This window comes from Rhineura floridana, chromosome 22, assembly GCF_030035675.1.
Source record: "Rhineura floridana isolate rRhiFlo1 chromosome 22, rRhiFlo1.hap2, whole genome shotgun sequence".
NCBI lineage: Eukaryota > Metazoa > Chordata > Lepidosauria > Squamata > Rhineuridae > Rhineura > Rhineura floridana.
Window position 1 is genome coordinate 4,570,232 of NC_084501.1, and position 22,167 is coordinate 4,592,398.

Consider the following 22,167-nt stretch of genomic DNA (forward strand, 5'->3'; position numbering starts at 1 on the left):
CCTCATCAAGGTGCTTCCCCAGTTAGCAGCCCCTTGCAGATTTGCTTTGAAATTTAGAAAGCTGAAGAGCCTGACCCACATCCTGTGTGTCTAGTTCCAGTCTTGAGATGGTATTGTGTTCCTGTCAGTGGCTTCCTCCAGGCTACCTGGTCATGGAGTGGCGGAATTTTCATCCTTAGGGAAGTTCTGGGCAAGTGAAAATGTTAATTTTGCATCTTTTTAGAGAAGAGAAGCTGGGAGATCTAATCCGGTGGGGGCTCTCCATGCTAACATACATTAATTTATACTCAAGAAACAAGGAATGGGGGAGGGGGGAGTCCAAGTCACCCTAAGGTTCTAGTCCTTTCTACAGGAGTCAATACCAGCTATAATCCTAACCCCATTGTATTCAGTTGGGCTTACTGCTAAGTAGACACAGGATTTCGCTGTAAAATGTTCGACTGATTAGTGGTGTTTTACAGATGGTTGACGTTATTAAATTGTATTTTGCATTTTAACTAATTGCCTTCTGTTTTGACATTGTAGACTGCACAGTAGAGCTTGCTTCTGAGTAAATGAGCATCATTCACTAGAAAAGATAATGCTGGGAAAAGCAGCAGGGAGTAGAAAAAGAGGAAGACCAAACAAGAGATGGATTGACTCCATAAAGGAAGCCACAGACCTGAACTTACAAGATCTGAACAGGGTGGTTCACGACAGATGCTCGGAGGTCGCTGATTCACAGGGTCGCCATAAGTCATAATCGACTTGAAGGCACATAACAACAACAAAGGAGCATCAGATTGGGGTGCAAAGGTGTCAAAAAGCAAGATTGCAATTGTCACCCATTGCATCTACCGGGGGGGGGGGGCTGACGTCTAATGGTCAGGAATACAGACTTTAAAAATGCAGATTAGGGAAAAGGGGGGGTTGAAAAAGAGAGAAAAGTCAATAGATAAATGAACAATAGTTTTGCGTACAATGAACACGCAGCAGCCCAGCAGCAAACCTCGCGGGATTCGGGGGGCGGGGGAAGCTCCTCAGCGAGCGGCTTTAAACATTCTCCGCAACCTCTGATTGGTCCCCTCTCTCCAGGTCACCCACAATCCTTTGTGGCCAGGAAGAAGGTGAAAAGCGCAACTTCCTGTAAAGATGGCCGCTCCCATGTTGACCACGTGGCTGGGGAAGGGTGACGGCATCATCATATCCACTTTGTGGCTCCCCGGCCGCCCTTTAAGGAGCGGTGAGTCGGACCCCGTTATTGGAAGGATAGGTGCAGGCTTGAAGTTTGAGGCCGCATCGTGGGGGACCTTCCAGGCTCAAGGTGTTCAAAACGAAGAGTAGTATTCAGTGCTAAATCCTCTGAGATTAGACCCATTGAAGTTAATAGACATGGCTAACTTGGGATAAGTCGGTTCAGTGGGTCTACTCTGAGTAGGACTTAGCTGAACGTTGTTGTTTCCCTTTTGTGTGTACCCAGTTTCTATCATGTGCGACGCTTCGCCGGCGACGAAAAGCAAAGGGCTGAAATTTGCGGAGAAGCAACTGAAGAGACACGGATGGAAAAAAGGTATGGAGTGCTTGTCGTTCATGTGCCACTGGAGGACTAATTTCCCCATCTAATGGTGTAGGAGTAACTTTATAGATTCATTGCCACGTTGGGCAAAACGATGGGGGGAAGGGGGAAATACATGTACAATTACGAACAAGGACTAGTCAAAATATATGTTTCAAAATCACAAACTTGCAAGCATGTCTTAAGGGCTAGAAATATATATGTGTATATTAAAAAATTATTCTTGGTGTGACAGGTCAAGGATTAGGTTGAGTCTGCAGGTAATTATCCACAGCTGGTGTGGAATTGCTGATTTGACCTGCCTTGCAGCTTGTGCTGTCAGAAAAGGTGTTGTTATAAATATTGCAATGAATAAATAAGAGCCAAAATTGTAAGATCTGAGTGAAGGATTTCCAAGACCACATCTTGTTCAGTGGGCTACTCCTATGAAGCTGGTCTCTAGTCATTGGAACGCCATACCTGTATCTTGTGGCTGATCCTTGGCCGAGTTTGAATGCCTGAAAGCCTCAGCAAAGGATAAAAGGAGGCTTTCTGGTATTGCCTTCAGAACCCACACTGGAGGCAAATACCTCATTAGCTTGATGTCCAGGGCAGCTATGTAATCCACATTCTACCCTGAGAAAAGCTGGATTTTGTGACCATTGTAAATCATGGGAATTAAGAGAATTTCTTGTTTGCATAAGTTTGCAGCATTTGCCATTTTGCTTTGTTTCTGTTTTTGCTAATCCTGGGGAAGAGCTGGGAGCCATTCAGAACACTGAAGTTCCATCACTGAACTACTGAAAACCTTATTCACCCACTCCTCTGGTTTCTGGGATGTTCATCAGGCATGCCCCCCATCCCCTTCCCCGGCCCCATGGACAGAACTCTGTGGCCTGCAGATGAAGAATTTGCTACCTCAAAAAAAAAATACTAAGATTTCTCCAGGTGTATTTTACACTTTATAGCATACTTCTGTAAACAAGGATGAATGTTTGGGCTTTTTAAAAAATCACAGCTGAAATTGTCTTAACTTTTATTTATTGGTCCAATATCATGTTCTGTGCTTTTTCTGCACTTGTGTAGCATCATAGCATAAACTCTTCTGGTCAGACCCCATGTGCCAATTGAACAAGAACTGTTTCGGACTAGTTTGCTCTTTTGCAAAAAGTATGAACCATGTTTGGAACTCTCTGCATGCTAGGGCTTTCGTCTGCCTCCCCTTTGTTGTTCTTTCCTGTAACCACGCTCTACAAACTTGATTTCAGGCAAAGGACTCGGGAAGCTAGAAAATGGGATCTCTGAAGCCATAAAGGTCAAAGTGAAGTGCGACTCGGCTGGGGTAAGGGAGCTTATGATCTTGAGCTAGTGATTTTAGAGAAAATCAGGAAGGCCTGACCCTTTAACCAACAAGTCCAACAGATATGAACCTCAGGAAGGAGCTAGAAAAATGTTCCACGTTGCCTTACATATTTTGAGTGTGCCTCTGATGAAGAGTATACCAGTAGATGCTTGGCTGATCTAAATAAGGAGTTTCTTTTATGGCTCAAAAGATTTTACTATGTTTTATTGGTCTGAAAATTGGTGTTGCCCCCTGGGGTCTTTTTTCCTAGAAGGCTGAACCTCCCCAAATAATGAATCTCTATCATCCCCATCTTTATAATTGCTTACTTCTATAGCCTGCATCCCAGCAAAAAAAAAAAGTCCTTGAAACAGTTTGGGATAAAATATATATGCATAACAATAAAAGGAGCCATTAAAACCAGCAAGTGTTCACATACTTGCCTGTCTTAAGGACTGGAAACGTGATATACATATTCTTAACTTGCAGGATTCTGTGCCCAACTTACACTGGCTTATTGTGATCATAAAATAGATTTAGTTTTACTAAAGTCTGCAGAGAACTATCCACAGTTGTGGAATTCCTGGCCAAATGAACAAGAAAAGATTTAAAAATACAGAAAAGAGTGTAGGGGCAGTGGGTTTGGATTTGGGATTGGTAGCTTTTAGGGTCCCTTCTAACTTGTGGGCAGCAGTGGTTATCACTAACTTGGGAGAGTCTGGCAGCTTGTAACTTCTGTTTCATCCTGACACAGGTGGGCCACAATGCAGCTGAGCAGTTTACTTTCCACTGGTGGGACCACCTCTTCAATTCATCTGCTGCTAACATTGCTGTGGAGACTGGGCAGGTACCTGACTGTAGTTAGGGAGCTATTGGAGGCCAGAGGTTTTGTTACAGTGGGGGGGGGGAACTGAAGCAGTGGATGTTTAAAAACTGTGGATCAGGGTTCTTGTAAGTTAGGGGAGTATCCATTTTAAGGAGAGACTTGTAGCCAAATATTTGATTATTTTAAAATTGCTATGCAGAATCCAACAGCTGGAGAACTCTTGTCACCTTCTGACCATGCTTGTGGGCTCCCTGGAGATGGTTGGTTAGCCATTAGCCACTGTGGGATCCGAGGCACTGGACTGGATGGGCCGGCCTTTCTCTGATCCAGCAGCAGGTCACTACTGATATTTGGCAAGGTTCTAGGGGTCAGTTGGCCATCCCTAGTCCATGCACACACTTATATAATACTTTGAAGTATACAGTGGCCTAACTGCCGAGGCTATCAAAGCTATTTCTCATGCCTGACAGAAAAAGAGTCTTTTTTTACATTTAAAGAACTGGTGTTGTGTGGCAGGAGCTGCAAGCTCCCTTACAAATCTCTGCTCAGTTATGACCTTGTGGGGTGACCTTGAACAAGCCTCTGCTCTCTCTGTCCTGCGTCCTCTTCTGTAAAACAGGAACAATCATAACACTGGTCTACCCTACAGGGTTGTTATAAAGCTTGGTCAATGGCGACTGTCAAATTATGGACCTTGAACTCTAAATACAATTCTTTTTTTCCCCTCCCCTCTAGGACAGTGTCAGAGTGAAAAAGGTCTCTGAGGAAGATAGCGCAATAACCAATAAGAAGCCACGTAGAGCTCAAGGCAACAAGAACTTGCTCTATGGCCGCTTTGTGAAGGTAGTGCGGGTTAAAGGTTTGAACTTGTGGCTTTAATGGGGCTTGGTGTGTTTGGGAGAGCTTGGAGCTCAGTGGAAGAACATCAGCAGAAAGTCGTGGGTTCAGTCTCCAATTAAAAGCATCTCGGAGGGAGGGATGGGGAGACCGCTGTCCATCAGAAGGTACCAACAGTATCAGTCAGGCTACAGCAACTTCATATACACTCTGAAATGATGGGATGGGGGCATTGATCAGTGCTTGAGCACAAGCTTTGCATGCCCAAAGGCCACATTCAGTTCAGGGGATCTTGGGTAGCAGGACTGGGAGAAAGTTGCTGCTGATCGGAGTAGACCAGCCTTCACCAACTTGATACATTCCAGATGTTTTGGATTACAACTCCCATCAGCCCCAGCATCATATGGAAGTTGGAAGTCCAACATCTGGAGGACCACGTCCCTGCTGTAGCTGAAATGGAGTGCCGGCTTGGCAGCAGCAGGAAACAAACCACGGCATTGAGGGATGGAAGAAAACTGTTGGAGGCCACGCCTGAGCATTAGTATGTGCATTGTAAATTTAAACTAGGGATCGGGAACTTCTGTGGCCCACCAGATGTTGTTGGAGTCCAACTCCCATCGTGCCCAGCCAACATGGCCAATGGTGATGGGAGCTGCAAGTCAGCAACATCTGGAGGGTCACACGTTTCCTGTCCCTTGTTCTAAACTGAGAATCTGTGGCTTTTCTCAGTCTGGTAGAGACTTCTTCCATCTCTCTGCCCTTTGTCCCGCCACTTCCTGACTTACGGCTCTTCCTACGTCCTCTGCAAGAGTCCCATAGCGCCTCCATCCCCTTCCTCTTGATTTCCTCCTTCCTTCACGGCCAAGATTTCCTACAGTCCTCTTTCTGTCTTTCTTTTCCCCAGAACCTCTTCCCCTCTCACCCCAAAATTGGAAGAGAACCTTGGCGTTATCAAAGCATTATTCCTTAATCCCTGTTCAGTTTGCCTTTTCTCTGCTTCAGCAGCGGGACACCTCTCCTCCTCCTCCCCTCAAAACCAGGAACATGTTGCACAGGGTGGCTGCTTTACTCTCCTTCCATCTTACTAGACCAACTTTTGCCAGCATTTTGGAGCACAACTCCCATCAGCTCCTGCCAGCAGTGTGATGTCTAAAACATCTGGAGGGCATAAAGTTGACGAAGGCTGTTCTAGAACTTGGGCAAGGGTCACCCACTAAAATTAACGGGCAGGAGATTAAGTAGAGGTGAAAGAAAGGACTACTTTGCAAAGTACTCAACTGGCTGATGTCATTTACTGCCACTGGCTTTGGTGGATTTGAAAGGACTTGATGAGGAGATCTGACAATATCTACCGCCGTGATGGCTTATAGAACCTCCGTGTTCAGAGGTAGTGCATCTGAACACCAGGTGCTGCAGAGCCACAGTGGGGGGTGCTGTTGCTCTCATGCTTTGCTTGTTTTCCGATTGCTCACTGTGAGAAAGAAGGTGGACCCTTGGCTCCTATGACCCGAGTGCTGTGCCTTGCAGGCTAGTACTTGGCTTGGCCAAAAGCGTCGTTTCCCGTAGCCAAGCCTCTTTCTTTTCTTCTTTCTTGCATGCGTAGTTTGTGCTGCTGTAGTTTGCAGCTACCTCTGATCAAATCTTTGCCCCGTTCCAGGCAGCCACATTGACACCTGGTGGGGAAGAGCCCATGACCATAGCTGCATCTTCCGACAGCGACGAAGAGGACGAAGACGAGAAATTGGACCTTTCCACTGCTAGGAGGTAACCAGGGTGAGATTTGGTTGGTTTAGTCTAGATCCGCTTGGCCAGCAAGAGGAACACGGTTGTGCCGTTGCTTATTACATTTATATCCCACCTTTCCTCCTAGGAGCTCAGTGTGGCATACATGGTTTCCTCACAACCATGTGAGGTAGGTTAGGCCCAAGGTGATTGGCCCAAGGTCAGCCAGCAATCTTCATGGCTGAGTGGCAATTTGACCCTGGTCTCCCACGTCCTAGTCCAACACACCAACATGCTGGCCCAACTAGACTAAAACCACTGATTTAATTTGCTTTTTGTCTAGACTGAGTTGGCAGAAAGAGAAGGGTGTCTTAGCAGAGAGCTGGTTACCTCCTTAACGTAGGTTTACTTCTCTTTCACAGGCTGACTGATGAAGAGCTGGTCCAGGCTTGTGGGGGAAGAACAGCACATAAGTGAGTGTGGAACTGTGGTCAGCTCATGCACCCCCAATTCTATGGAAAGGCTTGCATTTTAACTAGAACTAGACCTATACAGCTGTGCTGCCTGGGGTTGATGGGAGTTGTAGTCCAGAACATCTTGAGACCACCAGGCTGATGAAGGCTGGTTTACAGCTAGATGTCCAGTGGAGGCCTGGTCCTCTTCAGACCTTCCTGTGACCACTGGCACTAGTAACTAGTGCCTTAAGCCTACCCTCCTTACCCTATCGGAGAATTAGTGGAATAGGCAACACTCTTCAGCAAGCTGGATTTGGCCCATGGCTTTGGGTTGCAGACTACTGGGAGGCCCTAAGTAAAGCTGAGAAATATATATTTTGGGGGCTTGAGTTTTTTGGTAAAACGTTTCTCGTGTCTCTTTGCTGTCTCCAGAGGGGCTCGGCATGGCTTAAACATGGCCGCAAAGCTGGCACGGCTGGAAGAGCAGGAGAAAGCTTTCTTGGCTCACTGCGCGCAGCAAAAAGGAGGAGTGCAGGAGGCAACAGCGGCCGCCTCGAATGACAGCAGCCTGCAGCAAAAGCAGAAGAAAGCCAAGAAACGCAAGGAACGCCAAGGGGAGGCTGTTGCTTACCAGAGCCCGGAAACAAGAGGTGAGAAACCCAAAAAGAAGAAAAAACAGCAGCAAGAGGAAAGTGGAGAGAGCAAGTCAGCGCGACTGCCAGTGCTGGCAATCACAGACCCAAAAGGGAAATGGGCAGAAATTGCCAGTCGTGGCCGGAAGTCAAGGGAAACAAATAGGAAAGCAGAATGAAGGGGGGCCGGAGGTGTTGTGGTTTTATGCTGACTGAAATTCTTGGCGCTCCTACTAGAATGCCCGCAAGTAAAATATGGGGGGAATAGCCCAAGAGGGAGCTTCAGTGTAGCTTTTGTGGCTAATGGCAAGACTGGGACACCTTCCTCCTCCCAAACAGCCCTTGGGGAGAAATCCAGCCGTTCTGTTCTCAAGTTTCTTGCGTGTCACAGTGGCAGCATTCTGGCATGGAGCTGACTAGCCTGAGGTGGTGGGCTGGCTTGGGCCCTGCATGGTGGGCTGGCTTGTTCTCTCTAAATGATGTCGACAAGTACAAGAGCTGTGGGTACATCTAGTTTGCATTTAAAAGCAAACTAAATATTTTTAAAATGTTTTTATTGAAGGAAAATGAAAGTTTGTTTACGGTCTCTTCCATCTGCAAAGGAAAAGAATGCGATTCTGCTAAGACAAGAATGAGGAACCTGTGGGCCTCCAGATGTTGCTGAACTGTAATTCCCATTGGCCACAGCAAGTATGACCAATGGCTGAGGAGGATGGAAGTTGTAGTTCAGCAACATCTGCAGGGCCAAAGTTTCCCTGTGCCAAAAGAAAAGTTTCTCTGTAATACTCGGTAATGTGATGAACAATACCGCCCCCTTCCCAAGATCTAAAGCTGCCACTTATTTGAATGTTCGTTGTCTGCAGAGGGAAAGGTGGCTGAATGCTTTCTTCCAGTATATTGTCAAATGCCATGTGACCACTTAAGGCTTAATTTGCAACTCCAACTAATAAACTATCACCCAACCCAGCCTAATTCCTTCTCAAGAGCCCTTTCATATGGACAGCGTCAGCTGGGCCTCAGCCGCTAAGAGAGCCGCACAACACAGTCTGTCTCTGGGTACGGTGGGAGGTGAAGTGAGTACTTCTTCTGCACCGCCACAGGAACGAACCTGCCCCCAAGGAAATGGTAGCGGCCAGTGAAATGCTTTGCAGCCTTTTTGGGTGCAGTGAGGGAGATCAACATGTCTGGCTGCAGCCCCTCAACGTTTCCTTTCTCCACATCCCAGCCTGAAATCAAAAAGGGAAATTGCTTCAGAAATAATTTTTAGTGCAGCCTGTGCTAAAATCCCCCCCCTCCAGATGTTTTGGACTACAATTCCCACCCCGTGGCTGTGTTGGCTGAAGCTGATGGGAACTGCAGTCTGAAACGTTGAAAGGGAATCTGGTCAGGGAAGGCTGGTTTCTATATATTGATAAACCACATACCCATTTACTATTGCATCTACAAAGTGACAACCAATATCGTACTTGTAACTCCTGCAAGTGGCCCTTTTACAGAAGAAAATTAAGTGGCTTACAGTTTTAGCATTTGTGTAGCACCTTTTGAGCGTTAAAAGTGCTTCGTGTATTTTCCCTTACAACAAACTTGGAAGGTAGGTTGGTATCCACGTTACAGATAATCAGAGGGAGGGCAGACAGCGCCCGTAGCTTCCCTGCTTGAGTGTGTGGCAGAACAATCATCATAATAACAATAATTTTATTTGGGGGTCGCCTATATGTCCGGGTTAACAGACACTCTAGGCGACGTACAACAATATAAAATACAATACACATATTAAAAACAATCATAATCCATCTAAAAGCAACCATCAATTAACACTTTAAAACTAATCCACCCTGATCTTATAGGCCTGTCTGAATAGCCAGGTCTTTAAGGCTTGGCGAAAACCTAGCAGAAAAAAAGGTGCAGTTCACTAACAAGAACTAAAACTGCAAATAGTGAAACAGAACAGAAATATAAGATCGGAATGTTTACAACAAGGGTCTAATGTCTAGGAGTGTTGAAAATAAACATGATATAAAGTCACAATGTCTGAATGAAAAACCCTGGTTAATTTGATCTCTTCCAAATTACAAATCTAGCAGCCTAGTTGTGGCCATACAATATGGGTGTGGAATTAAAATACTTATGATCAAAACTGCCCACAGAAGCTAAATAAAGATCTGGAATAAAAACAAAAGGCCTCCCAAACAATATTTAAATGTAATCAAATAATGTGAAGGTTTGTAGCCAATGTTAGTCCTAACGAAATAATGGGAATGAGTAACCATTAATTTTCAACAGGCCTTAAGCAGCAAACTGCTTTCTAAAGCTGTTTATCTCCCACGTCGTCCAAAAGGGACACCTAAATAAAATTGGGTTTGCTTGTCACAGCAGAGAAGCAGCTTTCACTTTTAAAATTTGTTTTGTAAATTGCATTGAAGATATGATTGAAAGATGGTTTTAAAGTACCTATAATAAGCCATTCCTATGTCTTTATGGGCTTATGAAGATATGTTTCAAGTGGGGGGTGATGAAACTACTGCAGCCGAAGGGGTGGCTGAAAAAAAATCCATAGTGGATGGAGAATTCCAAATATGGTTGCATAATATTTGTAAAAAGCAAGTAACTAGTCCACAAAGGTTGGTGCACAGTGTCTTAACCAGGCCTGAATGTATGCAAAAAACACAGAATATGGGACTGGGAACACCATTCAACATCATTAGAAACTGCTTTTCAAAAAAAGGAGACAAATCTTGCCAGCCGCTGCTTCTGGTCCTGAGGCCTGCAAATAAATGCCCTGCATTCATCCTTGCGCCTATCTACAGAACTAGATATAAATTATGCAAAACATTAAAAGTACAGTGAAGTAGAAGACTCAAATCTGCATAAATGTGTACAGGTAAGAGTTCAGCTTCATTTCGGTTCGGTCCTGGTTACAGAGGTTGAGCAGGGTGAGAGGTGGAGCTCACAAACAGGAATCTATTCAAGTGCTACGTTACCCAGAAGTAGAAGTATCCCCCCCCCCCGCCCGCCCAAATCGGCTCAGGCAGCAGCCTTGGTCCAACGTACCGGATGGGATATCGATGCTCGCAATGGGGACAGTGACCTTCTCCAGAATGCTCAGGATAGTGCCAAAGGGTTCCCGCACAGCCCCTTGGAAGCTGAACCCAAAAATAGCATCCACCACCAGGCCGTAGATCTCATCAATGAGTGCAGCCTGCCAATGAAATGAAGGTAGTAGGTCAGTGTGGCACACAGGCTGCAACTGATGGCCTGGCACATGCACTGGGAGGGATTTACCAGCGGATTGCAAGAAGGCCACATTCTCATCCACGCTTTTTTTTTGGGGGGGGGGGCATGTCAGTGATGGGAGAGGCCGGGAGGAAAGGTGGGTAAATCAAATGCAAGTTTTACCTTTCTACAGTAGACTAGTTTCTACACAAACACACCCCTCTCTATCCTCCACCCAGGAAAACAAGAAACATCCAAGTTCAAGGACAAAAACACTTGAAGAACTTTGGAAGTAGGGCTGGTGAAGGATGGGGCCCAGGAAAATATCCCAAGTGCCACATTTGGCCCCCAGGCCTGACGTTCTCCACCCTGTCTTCATCCGCTTTCATTCTTCTAAATCACGCTGATAATCATACGGGATTTGGCCCATTTCTTTTTAATGGCCAAAACCTCAACCAGAAAGCTAGCTAAGTCAGACATGGTCCTATGATCATATATACTCTTTGGTAGAACAGTGGCAGAAAACAGGAAAAGAAAGTGTAGAAGCATTGAACAAAGAGAGTCACGGCAGACACCCAGAAGCATCCAAAAAGCAATTTAAACAGGCAGGAAACTACTTCTCGTTTACAACCCCACTGAAAAAGAGTCTCAAGTGGGTATGGATTTGTGATAAAACAGCCATCCAAGATGTGCTCAGAGGCACTCTTCTCACTGCATCAGTGACTCCAAGTGAGTTTATAGGGGAGGGGAGGCTGGCTGCAGTTAGGAAGAGAAGGGACCGAGCCAGAAAGGCATGTTTCAGGTGACACGAGGGAGGGACCATCATGTGGCACACCCGTCGTCACTATCATTTTAGGGCAGATTACCAGTGTGGTGTAGTGGTTAAGGTGTTGGACTATGACGTCGGAGACGAGGGTTCGAATCCCCACATAGCCATGAAGCTCCCTGGGTGACCTTGGGCCAGTCACTGCCTCTCAGCCTCATGAAAACCCTGTTCATAGGGTCGCCATAAGTCGGAATCAACTTGAAGGCAGTACGTTTACTTTTGTGTAGAATCACATGAATGTAAACCATTTCCCTTCTTGACATTCCCATTCCCAAGGAAGGGGATCTATAAAGCTTCTTGTGGTGCACATAAACGGAGATGTTCCACCATAATAAAATGCCCATAATGAAGGAAGGTTTTGGCTTGAAACACCTGGAACTCTTTTGAAGGGGGTTGTAAATCAGAATTCTTTCCAAACTCTGTTTAAATCGCTTTTTGGATGCTTCTGGATGCAGGATGTGACCTCCATCTAACTAACCTCAGGTCTGGATCAAGCCCCCCAAGCAATTCCCCCTCCCCGCCAAAAAAACCCCAACCAATTTTGGCAGCTACGTCAAAAAGAACAAGTAACCACAGGCTGGAGTGGGCAGAGAGAGGTAACCTTTTCCACCTGATATGCTGATGGGGCTGCCCTTTGCCCTCTTCCTACTCATCAGATTGCTCACTGAATGAATGGGGAAGGGGTGAGAACCCCCTTCCTCAGCTGATCTGCAGAGAGTCCTGGAGAGGAGGCCTAAAAGCCAGGAGCGGGAATCAGCTGAATAAAATTTCTCAGCCTTTGTTATCTGTATGAAGGTTACTGAAATTCTGTTTATGCATGGTTGATTACTCAGGAGATCCAGAAATCAGTTCTTGTACATCTCATAACAGTTGTTATATTTGCATTGTGATGGTAGATCTGTGATCTCCAAGTTGCAAATTATATGTTTGCCCTTTGCTGTGGCTGTCCTGTTGCTTTGGGAACTAAAGCTGTTTCTAAAGCAGCAGGTCTTCACTGTCCAGCCCCTCTGTGGACCAGAGGACCATCTGGGCTGACTCGCCACATGGTCTGCAAGCAAGAACTGCCTAATTTTCTCTTTGGACTCTGAGGGACTGTTGCATTGTTCATGGGTTAAACAAATTATCTATGCATTTACCTTTTTTTTCTAGATAATTGTTTTACTTTTTTGTATAATTATGGTTCTGACTAAAGAAAACTGTTCACCTTAAATATCTTCTATCCCACCTAAGCCCTATAAGGGCCCACAAAGGCAGACGACCCATAGGGTGAATCCAGCCCATGGTCCGGGAGTTCCCCACTACCAGCTTCCTTGGCAATCCAGTTTGTTTACTGTATTTGCTGACTAATACTTTTGCTATTGCCAATAACGAAGCGTCTTCATGTTCTTTCTTAACTTGATCTAGCACCCATTCCTCTGGATTGGAGGGAAGGTGGTCTACCTACTTCAGATGGGAACTCCGAAAGAAACGGGATGTCCATTTTCTTGCATTGCGTGGTTAAACCTTCAAAAAGCGGTTTGTTGGGGCGTTTGGGGTAATAGAGAGTTGGCTCATAGCCCTGCAAAAGAGACATGGGATTTATTTATTTAGAATACTTCTATCCTGTTGTATATCTGTTGGTATTTCCAGTTGCAATGAAAGGCAGAATAATCATAATACCTGAAGAGGCTCTCAAAGCGGCTTACAAAACATTTGCACAGTACAATCACGTTCAAGTATCGTTATCAGGAGCTGAAATAACATCACATGGGGCTCAAGCCACCTTGTGGGAACAGAGTCTAAAAAGGGAAGGTATGAGTCAGTTTTTCCCAACCTGATACTCTCCGGATTGTTGCTGGGCTATAACTCCCATCAGCCCTGACCATTCGCCAAGCAAGGGAAGGCGGGCATAAATGCTCTCACAGCCCCACTTCCCAGCTTGCTCAAGACCTTGTCAAGCCTCATTTAAAAATGCTCAGCAGCTCAGTTTGGTGGTGTAACACCAAACTGAGTTATGGATGTTGAAAATGCTAGCATTTCTGCATTCTCTGAATTTTCAGAGTGCTGTTTTTCTCGGTCAGGAGCTGCTGGGAACCCTTGATCTGTTGACAGCTGGCTCTTATAAGGAGCCCCAAGGCACAACATCTCTGGCCAGTGAAGGATTCCAGGTACCGCTATGGCGCTGGCCACTGGCTGTTCAGACTGGACCTGTCAATCAGCAAGCAAACTTCCTTGACTGGATTACTGCCTGTTTTCCAGTTTTAACTGAACTTTTAAATATTTTTCTCTTCCAGATTAGAAATTAGAGCTGCCCACAGAAATCAATGAGAAAAGCCCAAAATGTTAAGGTACCTGTGAGTGGGCAGGAGATGTCACCCCACCCCCAAAATTAGCAAGAAACCCTGCCTCTCTCAATTGCAGCACCCCCAAACTGGAAAAAAAATGGGAGTATAAGCACTGGACAACACTGCAGGGTTGTTGTAAACTTATGTCTCATCCTGATCCCCAACCTGCATTAATACTATGTGGCAGAGCTGTTGTAAATTTCTCTCTCACCCCTCAGCATGACACACACATGCCCCAAACTCACAATTTTAACACTAGACCTTGCAGAGCCATCCTAACCTCCTCATTCCCAGCCATAGCCTCCTCAAACCTGTGATCTGAGGACGAGATTGGCCTGGATTTGAATCGGAACTGGCAGGGCTATTTTGTGAAAATATTGGAAGAACTCAAAAAGACATGTGTTTCACACAACACAAGACCTGAGTTAGAATGGACACAAGGTCCTCTTCTTGGGGGTGGGCAATCTGGCCCCCAATCTATGAGTTCTCCCTTCTGCCCTCCACCGTGTGTGGGGATATTTAAAAATGACATATTAATTAATTAATTAATTATCATTATTTTTACCCCACCCTTTTTCCAAAACTGGAACTCACGGCAGCTTCCAGATAAAAGCACACATATAATTAAAACCATACAAAAGTCTAGATTAAAATCAAATTAAACAATTTACAGCATTAAAACCATTCATACATACAGTTAAAATAATGCAAACTCAAGTTTAAAATAATACAATTAGGCAACAGCAATGCAGCACCCTTCAAGACCTGTCCTTAACAGCTTACAGTTCCAAAGGCTTGTTGAAATAAAAAAGTCTTTGCTTGCCAACGGAAGGACTGCAAGGCGGGGGCATTCTTACTTCCCTAGGAAGGGAGTTCCAAAGCCTCGGGGCAGCCACCGAAAAGGCCCTATCTCGCGTCCCCACTAGTCGTGCTTGTGAGGACGTAGGTATTGAGAGAAGGGCCTCTCCTGAGGATCTTGGGGCCCAGGCAGGCTCATATAAGCCGGAAAGTACCTATCTGGATAATGGAATGGCTCAGTCTCAAATTTTTACATGTCTCCGGGGACTAACTGAACAACTAGAGTATGCGCTACCTCTCCGCTTGTTCTCTGGTGTGACACCTCTCTCCTCCCCTCAAACTACTGGCTTGACTCTTGACCACCACTCCCCCCCTCCCCGCAGCTGTCTACAGATTTGTAATTTGTACGGAATGAAAAAGAAGCAGAACACTCACAAACATTTTCAGGTGCCGGGCGCAAACAAGGCCATCCCCTCCATTGTTTCCAGGGCCGCACACAACCAACACAGATGGCTGGTCAATGGTGAAGGAGCTGGCTGGGTAGGCCTTGAGGTAAAAGAAGAAGAGAGACACTATATTTTCAGTGAAGACACAAATTCCATGGGAATGCAGAAAAATTACGGAATAACGTATCAGATGAAGAAGAATTCAGTATCCTAGCAATCATACTTTAATTTTTATCTTTTTTAAAAGAGCAAGCTTTTTTTTTTAACTCTTTTTTTGTCCTTATGACTTCGTAAGAATGCTTCTGGAATCTCTATGGAGGAATAGAGGGATAAACCTGTTACACCCAGCTAATTATACTTTACTATTCATTTCAATGGGTCTACTCTGAGTACAGTAGGGCCCCACTCATACGGCGGGTTACGTTCCGGACCCCCGCCAAAAAGCGAAAGCCACTGAAAAGCGGAACTCATTACACCCAAAAACCGCTGTAAAAGTGGAACAAGTGCCGTATGAGTGGGGCTTTAGTCTAATTGAGACTGCTGTATTAGCAAAGCGCCGTAAAGCGGGGCCCTACTGTATGAACAACAAAGGATACCATCCCAAATAAGTAAGATCCCCACGGATTGGGGACGGGTTCAGTACCTGCCTACTGCTTTGTTTCAGCAATGCTGCAGCCTCTGAAATTCCCACGCAGCTCACTTGGTCCCAATATGAGTCATTTGCATACTTTATTTCTGGATGCCGAATTGAGCTTTTCTGGGCATAGAATCTGAATCACCATGATGAAGAATAAGTTTTTTTAACTCTTCAAGATCGGGGTATAGCATACAAAGGATTCAGGAAAGCCTTAACAAAATTCCAAATCCTTTGACGAGCTCATACTGTACAGAACTTAAAAGTGGGAGACAGGGTGTGTGTGTGGGTGTGTGTGCAACACGCCCTTTATTTATTAACTAATCTTAACATTAAATTTTCAATAACATTAAAACAAAAGAGTGGCAGGTGGTCACCTTTGCAACCCTCTCCAGTCAGGTCTCTTATAGCAGGCATGTTGAACCTGTGATGGTGCCACTGGCCTGATCCAGCAGGCTCTTCTTATGTTCTTATGTTCTGTGTAGCCCCTCCGATGTCGGACTCCAGCTTGCATCAGCTCCAGCCAGAAAGGTCAACAGCCAGAGATGATGGGAGCTGTAGACCTGGGGGTGGGCGCAGGTTCCTCATCTCTGCTCTGTAGCATTTCCAGCAAGGAGTTCCACCAGTCATCAGGCACTGCCTGCCCCCCTCCCACTTTTAATGTTGTTGCTTTGTCCTTTCGGCAGGTGCCACTTACCTTGGCAATGGCTGTGGCACAGCTCAGCCCAGCCAGCTCCATCAGCTGGTCAACGCTGAATTTGTACTCATCAAACAGGTCTTGGTCTATGGCTTGAGCTTCTTTTTGGCTGGCCGGGAGACAGAATCTCTTAGCACAAAATTCTCATTATACTTTCCCCCCAGATAAGTTTAAATCATACATCCCCCCCCCCAATCCTTCATGCACACACCCTTCATCTACACAACAGCTCTATGAGGAAGGTTAGACAGACTGGCACACCTTCACCTATTGAGTTTTCTGGCAGAGGAGGGATTTGAACCCATATCTCTCCAGTCCTAAACTGCCCTGCTTTTCATGGCTCAGATTAGTTCTACAGTGTCTTTAACCCAGATCCCTGGAAAAGTGAAGTCTGCATCCACATATTTTCTGTTTGGAGGGGTGTGTGTGTGTGTGTGACAAGAGAGTATGGCACCCACAGCACTAAAAGGCCAGGGGACCCTGATTTAGCAACTACAGCAGAAATAGGGGCATATCTATATATCTATATTTCTGATTGTAAATGGTTTTAACTAATTTTAAATTTTAATACTGTTGTAACCCCCTCCCAGACATTATGGTGAGAAGGGGGTAAGAAATACAAATAAAATAAAATATGCCTTAACATTACGGTCTCGCTAATCAGATGCGCCAGGCTGCAGTAAGGAAGAAAGGCTCCCCTGCGTATGCTCAAAGGCACCGTTACTCCACAAGTTAGAAACTTACCCCCCCCCCGGGCTCCTTCTTAAACCTCACCCTGAGCACATGTTGTGGGACTAAACCTCAGCCTGGTTGTCCCTCGGCAAAGCCAGAGGTCTGCAAATGCCCCTTCCTCCGCCTTACGGAACCGGGGAGAGGAGGGTCGTTGCAATAATACTAATACTAATACAATCCCCTGTCCCAGCTCTCTTTCGAGCCAGACCCGGCCCTGGAAAGAGCCGACGAGGGTTTTTCTGAGCATGTGCCTTCCGCTTTGCTCGGGCAGCCCAGCTGGCATTCTCCGGCGGCGGCGGCGGAGAGGAGTAGGGGGCCGCAACGGGAATATGTGACTCGCTCTCCCGGAGCTTTCGACCCCGGCCCTCCTCCGGCCTTACCCGAGGTACTTGGGCCCCTGCGCCGCCCCCGAGCTCTGCATGGCCACGGCCGGCGCGCCAAGACCCGCGCGGGCAGGCAAGGAGAGAGGCGGCGGCGGCCAGAGCGCGGCCGGGCAGCGTCCCGCTTGAGCCGCCCTGGAGAGGAGCAGGCCGAGTCCCAGCAGGGCCGCCCGACGCAGCCCGGAGGACATTCGTCGAGGCGGAGCGGAGAGAGGCCGGCGGAGAAGGAGGCGCGCCGCCAGCTCGCTCTTGCCCCCGCCGCCTGCCCGCTCGCCGAGCGAGGGCGCGCCCTGGCGCACGGCCCGGCCTTGCCTGCCCCAGCGTCCGCTCGCCCCCGCGAGGCTCCCTCTCCTTCTGCAGGATCAGGTGGCATTCACTGCTGGCCCTACTGAGAGTAGACAGCCCCGCTGAGGTTAACAGACGTGGCCAGGGCTTTTCTTGGTAAAAGTGCTATGGGTGCCAGGCCAGCACAAAATGGCTGCTATGGGCGGCCAAAAAAGAGGTACTCTGTACCAGCAGTTACCAAAAAAAGCCCTTAAAATCATAGAATGATAGAGTTGGAAGGGGCCAGTAAGGCCATCGAGTCCAACCCCCTGCTCAATGCAGGAATCCAAATTACAGTATCCCTGACAGGTGGCTGTCCAGCTGCCTCTAGAATGCCTCCACCGTTGCAGAGCCCACCACCTCCCTAGGTAACTGGTTCCATTGTAGTACAGTTAGGAAGTTTTTCCTGATGTTCAGCTGAAATCTGGCTTCCTGTAACTTCCTGGTCCTGCACTCTAGGATGATTGAGAAGAGATCCTGGCCCTCCTCTGTGAGGCAACCTTTAAAATACTTGAAGAGTGTGATCATATCTCCTCTCAGTCTTCTCAAGGCTAAACATGCCCAGTTCTTTCAGTCTCTCCTCATAGGGCTTTGTTTCCAGTCCCCTGATCATCCTCATTGCCCTCCTCTGAACCTGTTCCATTTTGTCTGCATCCTTCTTGAAGTGTGGTGTCCAGAACTGGACACAGTACTCAAGATGAGGCCAAACCAGTGCCAAATAGTGGGGAACCAATACTTCATGTGAATTGGAAACTATACTTCTGTTATTGCAGCCTAAAATAGTATTTGCCTTTTTGCAGCCACATCACACTGTGGGCTCATATTCAGCTTGTGATCAACAACAATCCCAAGATCCTTCTCGCATGTAGTATTGCTGAGCCAAGTATCCCCCTTAACTGTGCATTTGGCTTCTTTTTCCTATTATTATTTATCAGTTGATTTATATCCTGCCCTTCCTCCCAGCACATCCCTGTTAAATTTCATTCTGTTGTTTTCAGCCCAATGCTCCAGGCTATCAAGGTCCTTTGAATTTTGTTTCTGTCTTCCAGGGTATTAGCTATTCCTGCCAATTTTGTATCATCTGCATTTGATAAGCATGCTCTGTACCTCCTCATCCAAGTCATTAATAAAAAGGTTGAAGAGCACTGGGCCCAGGACCAAGCCCTGCGGTACCCCACACTAACTTAGGTTCATTCATTTCTATGGATGTAGGCTGAGTAGGGCTGAATACAGCCCTAAGTCTCAGCCTCTAGCAGCACCTGCTCAGAATCCCCAGTGTCCAAGACAAGAAGAATCGGCGGTGGCATTGTGGCATCCCTGGGACAATTCCACTGCAACCCCCTGCACGCAATCTAGAAAGAAGCTGATTGTACACTCTGGAGAGAGGATCTCTGAGAATCGGCAGAGTGTAGGCTCCTCCCTGTGCTAAGAAATATGCACAGCTGCTCCAGTGATACAGCTAGGCACTTTTAGAGAAGGGGTGGGAGGCCCTGATCAGCCTCCCCCAAGCAAATATTTCTACTAACTGATTTGGGCGATAGCAGCAAAACAGTAAATAAATCAATGTCATAGAGCATTCTGACGGGGATGTAAATCACCCCTCCCTGGCTATCAGACTGACCATTTGAGGAACTGAGAGGGAAGAACAACCCCCTCCTTAGCTGATCTGCACCAGCACCTTAGTGTAAATTTCTCCTAATAAACACATTTTTGTAGGCAGTTTCTCATCATATAATGCATTTTTGCTTCACTCATATATTCATTCTTATGCACACTTTCCCCTAATACTTTTGTAAACACTGTTGGGTTGGTGAATTGCATATAAGTGTGAATATTGAACGATGGCTGTGCTTTTCTCACATTGTTTTGAAAAATGCAAATCTGATAAATTTAGCTTTAAATGAGAACCAAATCAAGATTCTCTCCCGTTGCTATTTTGGGACTGTGGATTTAGATTGCCCAGACACCATACAGTTCATGGTGGAACTGGCAGCCATTAACCATGATACCTAAGAAGGGAACCTCCATGTTTAGAAAAATTGTTCCTGTGGATTGCCAAGAAAAAAACAACAGATGACAGCCCATCGCCTCCTTGCCTTGCCCTGAGGTACTTGGAAGGCCACTGCTGGGAACCAGATGCTGCATCAGAGGGACCCTTAGTCTAGACGCGCTGTTACAAAAGGGCAAGGCCTTAGGTGTTGGCCTGCCTGTTATGGCCCCCAATTCCCAGGTTTGCCGATCAGGAATTAGAGACGAGACCCATGGGGTCATGTCAGCATCTGCCTCGCTACTGTTGGAAACGAGGGGTGAGGTATTTGGACCAGCCTTCTCCAAACTGGTGCTCTCCAAATGTTTTGGACTACAACTCCCATCAGCCCCAGCAAACATGGCTGTTTTGGAATACAACCCCCATGCTGGCTGTGGGATTGACAGAAGTTGTAATCCAAAATGTCTGGAGGATGCCAGGTTGGGGAAAGCTGATTTGGGCCCACTTTGTTCAGATGCAGACGGTCAGTTTTTCTGCATTTGGTCATGTTCACGCCGTTGCCTCTCCTCCCCCTCTCCCCTTTCATTGGCATTAAAGCCGTTAATTCACTCATCAATCAGTTAATTTGTCTGTGTAGGCAAACCGCAGAGGAAAAATGCAAGACCATCTCAAGAAGAAAAGGAAACCTCAGCCACTGGTTCAGCCAGCTACCTCTTTCCCTCCAGTAAGACAGCCCTCTGGCTATAGCAGCGCCTCCTTCTATGACTACACAAGTCTCTCGCCCTCCACGGAATCTACCAGCTCTCCTGGTTTTGAATACAGTGGTTCTTCAGAATCGGAATACACCAGTATCTCAGACAGCACCAGTCCATCATGCTCTACACACAAGACCACCTCTTCGGCTTCTTTGGTGGTGATAAGTTCCTCAGAGGAGCACACTGAGCCTTTGGCCTTGGAGTACAGCAGCTCCTCCACTGAGCATGCCTTAAGTTTTGAAAGTGGTCCATCCCCTAAAAATGGCCCCCACTCAGCTCTTGGGGACACCACCAGTTCCCCTGCCTGCAGCTCAGGGCTTGAAAGATGGGCCTATCAAAGTCTTGCTAGGGATGGAGACCCTGGTGGTGGCTGGCTTGTCAGTCCTCCGCCTTCTGCAGTGGCAAGCCCAAAAGAGTGCTGCAGCCCCACAGTGAGCTTTCCTGGATCTGGACCTTCAAGACCTCCATCCAGAGAGGGCCACCAAGAAAATATAAGTGGTCCGGCCACAGAGAGCGAAAGTGATTCTGAAGGCCCTGTCAGGCTTGCGGTATATTCTCCCCATATAACGCTCAAGGACCTGAGAGGGCATTGTGGCTGCTGGCACAAAGGGAGACAAAGTGAACTTCGCAACTTGCAACAACCCACTTACGGCAAAGCACAGCCTTCAACTCACTTCTGCTCGGCTAGTGGCTTATAGCAGGGATCAGGAAGCCCTAGCCTGCAGGCCTAATTAGGTCCACCAGGCCTCCCTTTTTTGCCCATGACCTGAAGCTGTTTTAGCCATGCCATGCCTACCTACCTGCGATCGGGGATGGGGCAGATAAAGGCAGGGCTTGGAAGAAAGGGCTTTGCAGGTGTTGTGATGGGTTAAAATTAAAAATGTTATAGTAGAATAAAACCAAATAACATTAAATGAAACATATGTTTGCCTCCCTTATGAGAAAGTACGGGAGTCTTTCCGCTTATCAGCTTCATTTGCAATTAAAAATGTTGTTCCCAGCTTACCAGACCAAAGGTCAAGGATAAAGGAAGTTTGGAGGGAGAACAGAGAAGTGGACCAGAATAGATAGATGCTGAGAAATCAAATAATGATGTATTTCTGATTAGCTATGCATTTCTGATGATATGTGTGTGACGTACCTGTAGCCTATAAATATGATGGATGTCAGCAAATCTGGAGAGTCACTTAAGGGTGACCCTCCCTTTGCAAAGGCTCAATAAAGGCAAACATTCACGGTACTCTGGTCTCGTCTCTATTCCTCATTGGCAACTTAAGGAATATAGAGTCCCTATCAGTCTGGCCTCCATTCAGGCTTGACTCCTTTTGTAACACAGGCACTACTGATCAGCTGCGCCCACAAAGACCCTTAGGAAACGCTGCAGACCAGGCTTCCTAGGTGGCAACTTTCAGCTGTTACTTGATGGAAAGCACTGCATACACTTTTTTGTCTGTGGGGTTTGGCTTCAAAAAAAAGGAGGGCAAAAACAGGTCACCTGATGTTACTGTGATATCAGGTGACTAACAAGTGGGCAGCCCCGTCTACCTGTCAAACACGGCCTACCCTGGTGTACAGCCAATGGACCCAGTATCTTGCTCCTGCAAAACATACTCAAAAGACAATGCAATAAAATGGGTATGATATCATGTATGGGGCACAATGAGCAACATGGCATTTCTCCATGACATGGAAAGCAAACATCG

The 22,167-nt window shown here is 46.6% G+C and overlaps 3 protein-coding genes across 5 annotated transcripts; 2 read left to right on the forward strand and 1 right to left on the reverse strand.

Annotated features, from left to right (window-relative positions):
• The first annotated feature begins 1,079 nt into the window (after positions 1-1,079).
• On the forward strand, positions 1,080-8,320 carry LOC133374668 (G patch domain-containing protein 4). Of its 2 annotated transcripts, none has more exons than XM_061605824.1 (8): positions 1,080-1,222; positions 1,460-1,549; positions 2,803-2,876; positions 3,631-3,723; positions 4,438-4,545; positions 6,197-6,303; positions 6,684-6,734; positions 7,149-8,320. In XM_061605824.1, exons 1-8 carry the CDS (start codon positions 1,132-1,134, stop codon positions 7,525-7,527), a joined length of 993 nt encoding a protein of 330 aa, XP_061461808.1. In that variant the 5' UTR covers positions 1,080-1,131; the 3' UTR covers positions 7,528-8,320. The 2 variants fall into 2 exon arrangements, with proteins under 2 accessions (XP_061461808.1, XP_061461810.1); XM_061605826.1 differs by having other exon boundaries at positions 1,222-1,303.
• Positions 7,886-17,753, reverse strand: NAXE (NAD(P)HX epimerase). The gene is made up of 6 exons (XM_061605829.1): positions 17,399-17,753; positions 16,287-16,395; positions 14,945-15,055; positions 12,832-12,945; positions 10,400-10,547; positions 7,886-8,574 (listed from the first exon to the last, which is right to left on the reverse strand). Exons 1-6 carry the CDS (start codon positions 17,587-17,589, stop codon positions 8,372-8,374), a joined length of 876 nt encoding a protein of 291 aa, XP_061461813.1. The 5' UTR covers positions 17,590-17,753; the 3' UTR covers positions 7,886-8,371.
• Positions 17,065-21,704, forward strand: LOC133374669 (uncharacterized). Of its 2 annotated transcripts, none has more exons than XM_061605828.1 (2): positions 17,065-18,090; positions 20,347-21,704. In XM_061605828.1, exon 2 carries the CDS (start codon positions 20,365-20,367, stop codon positions 21,160-21,162), a length of 798 nt encoding a protein of 265 aa, XP_061461812.1. In that variant the 5' UTR covers positions 17,065-18,090; positions 20,347-20,364; the 3' UTR covers positions 21,163-21,704. The 2 variants fall into 2 exon arrangements, with proteins under 2 accessions (XP_061461812.1, XP_061461811.1); XM_061605827.1 differs by having other exon boundaries at positions 17,067-17,403.
• Positions 21,705-22,167: the final 463 nt, after the last annotated feature.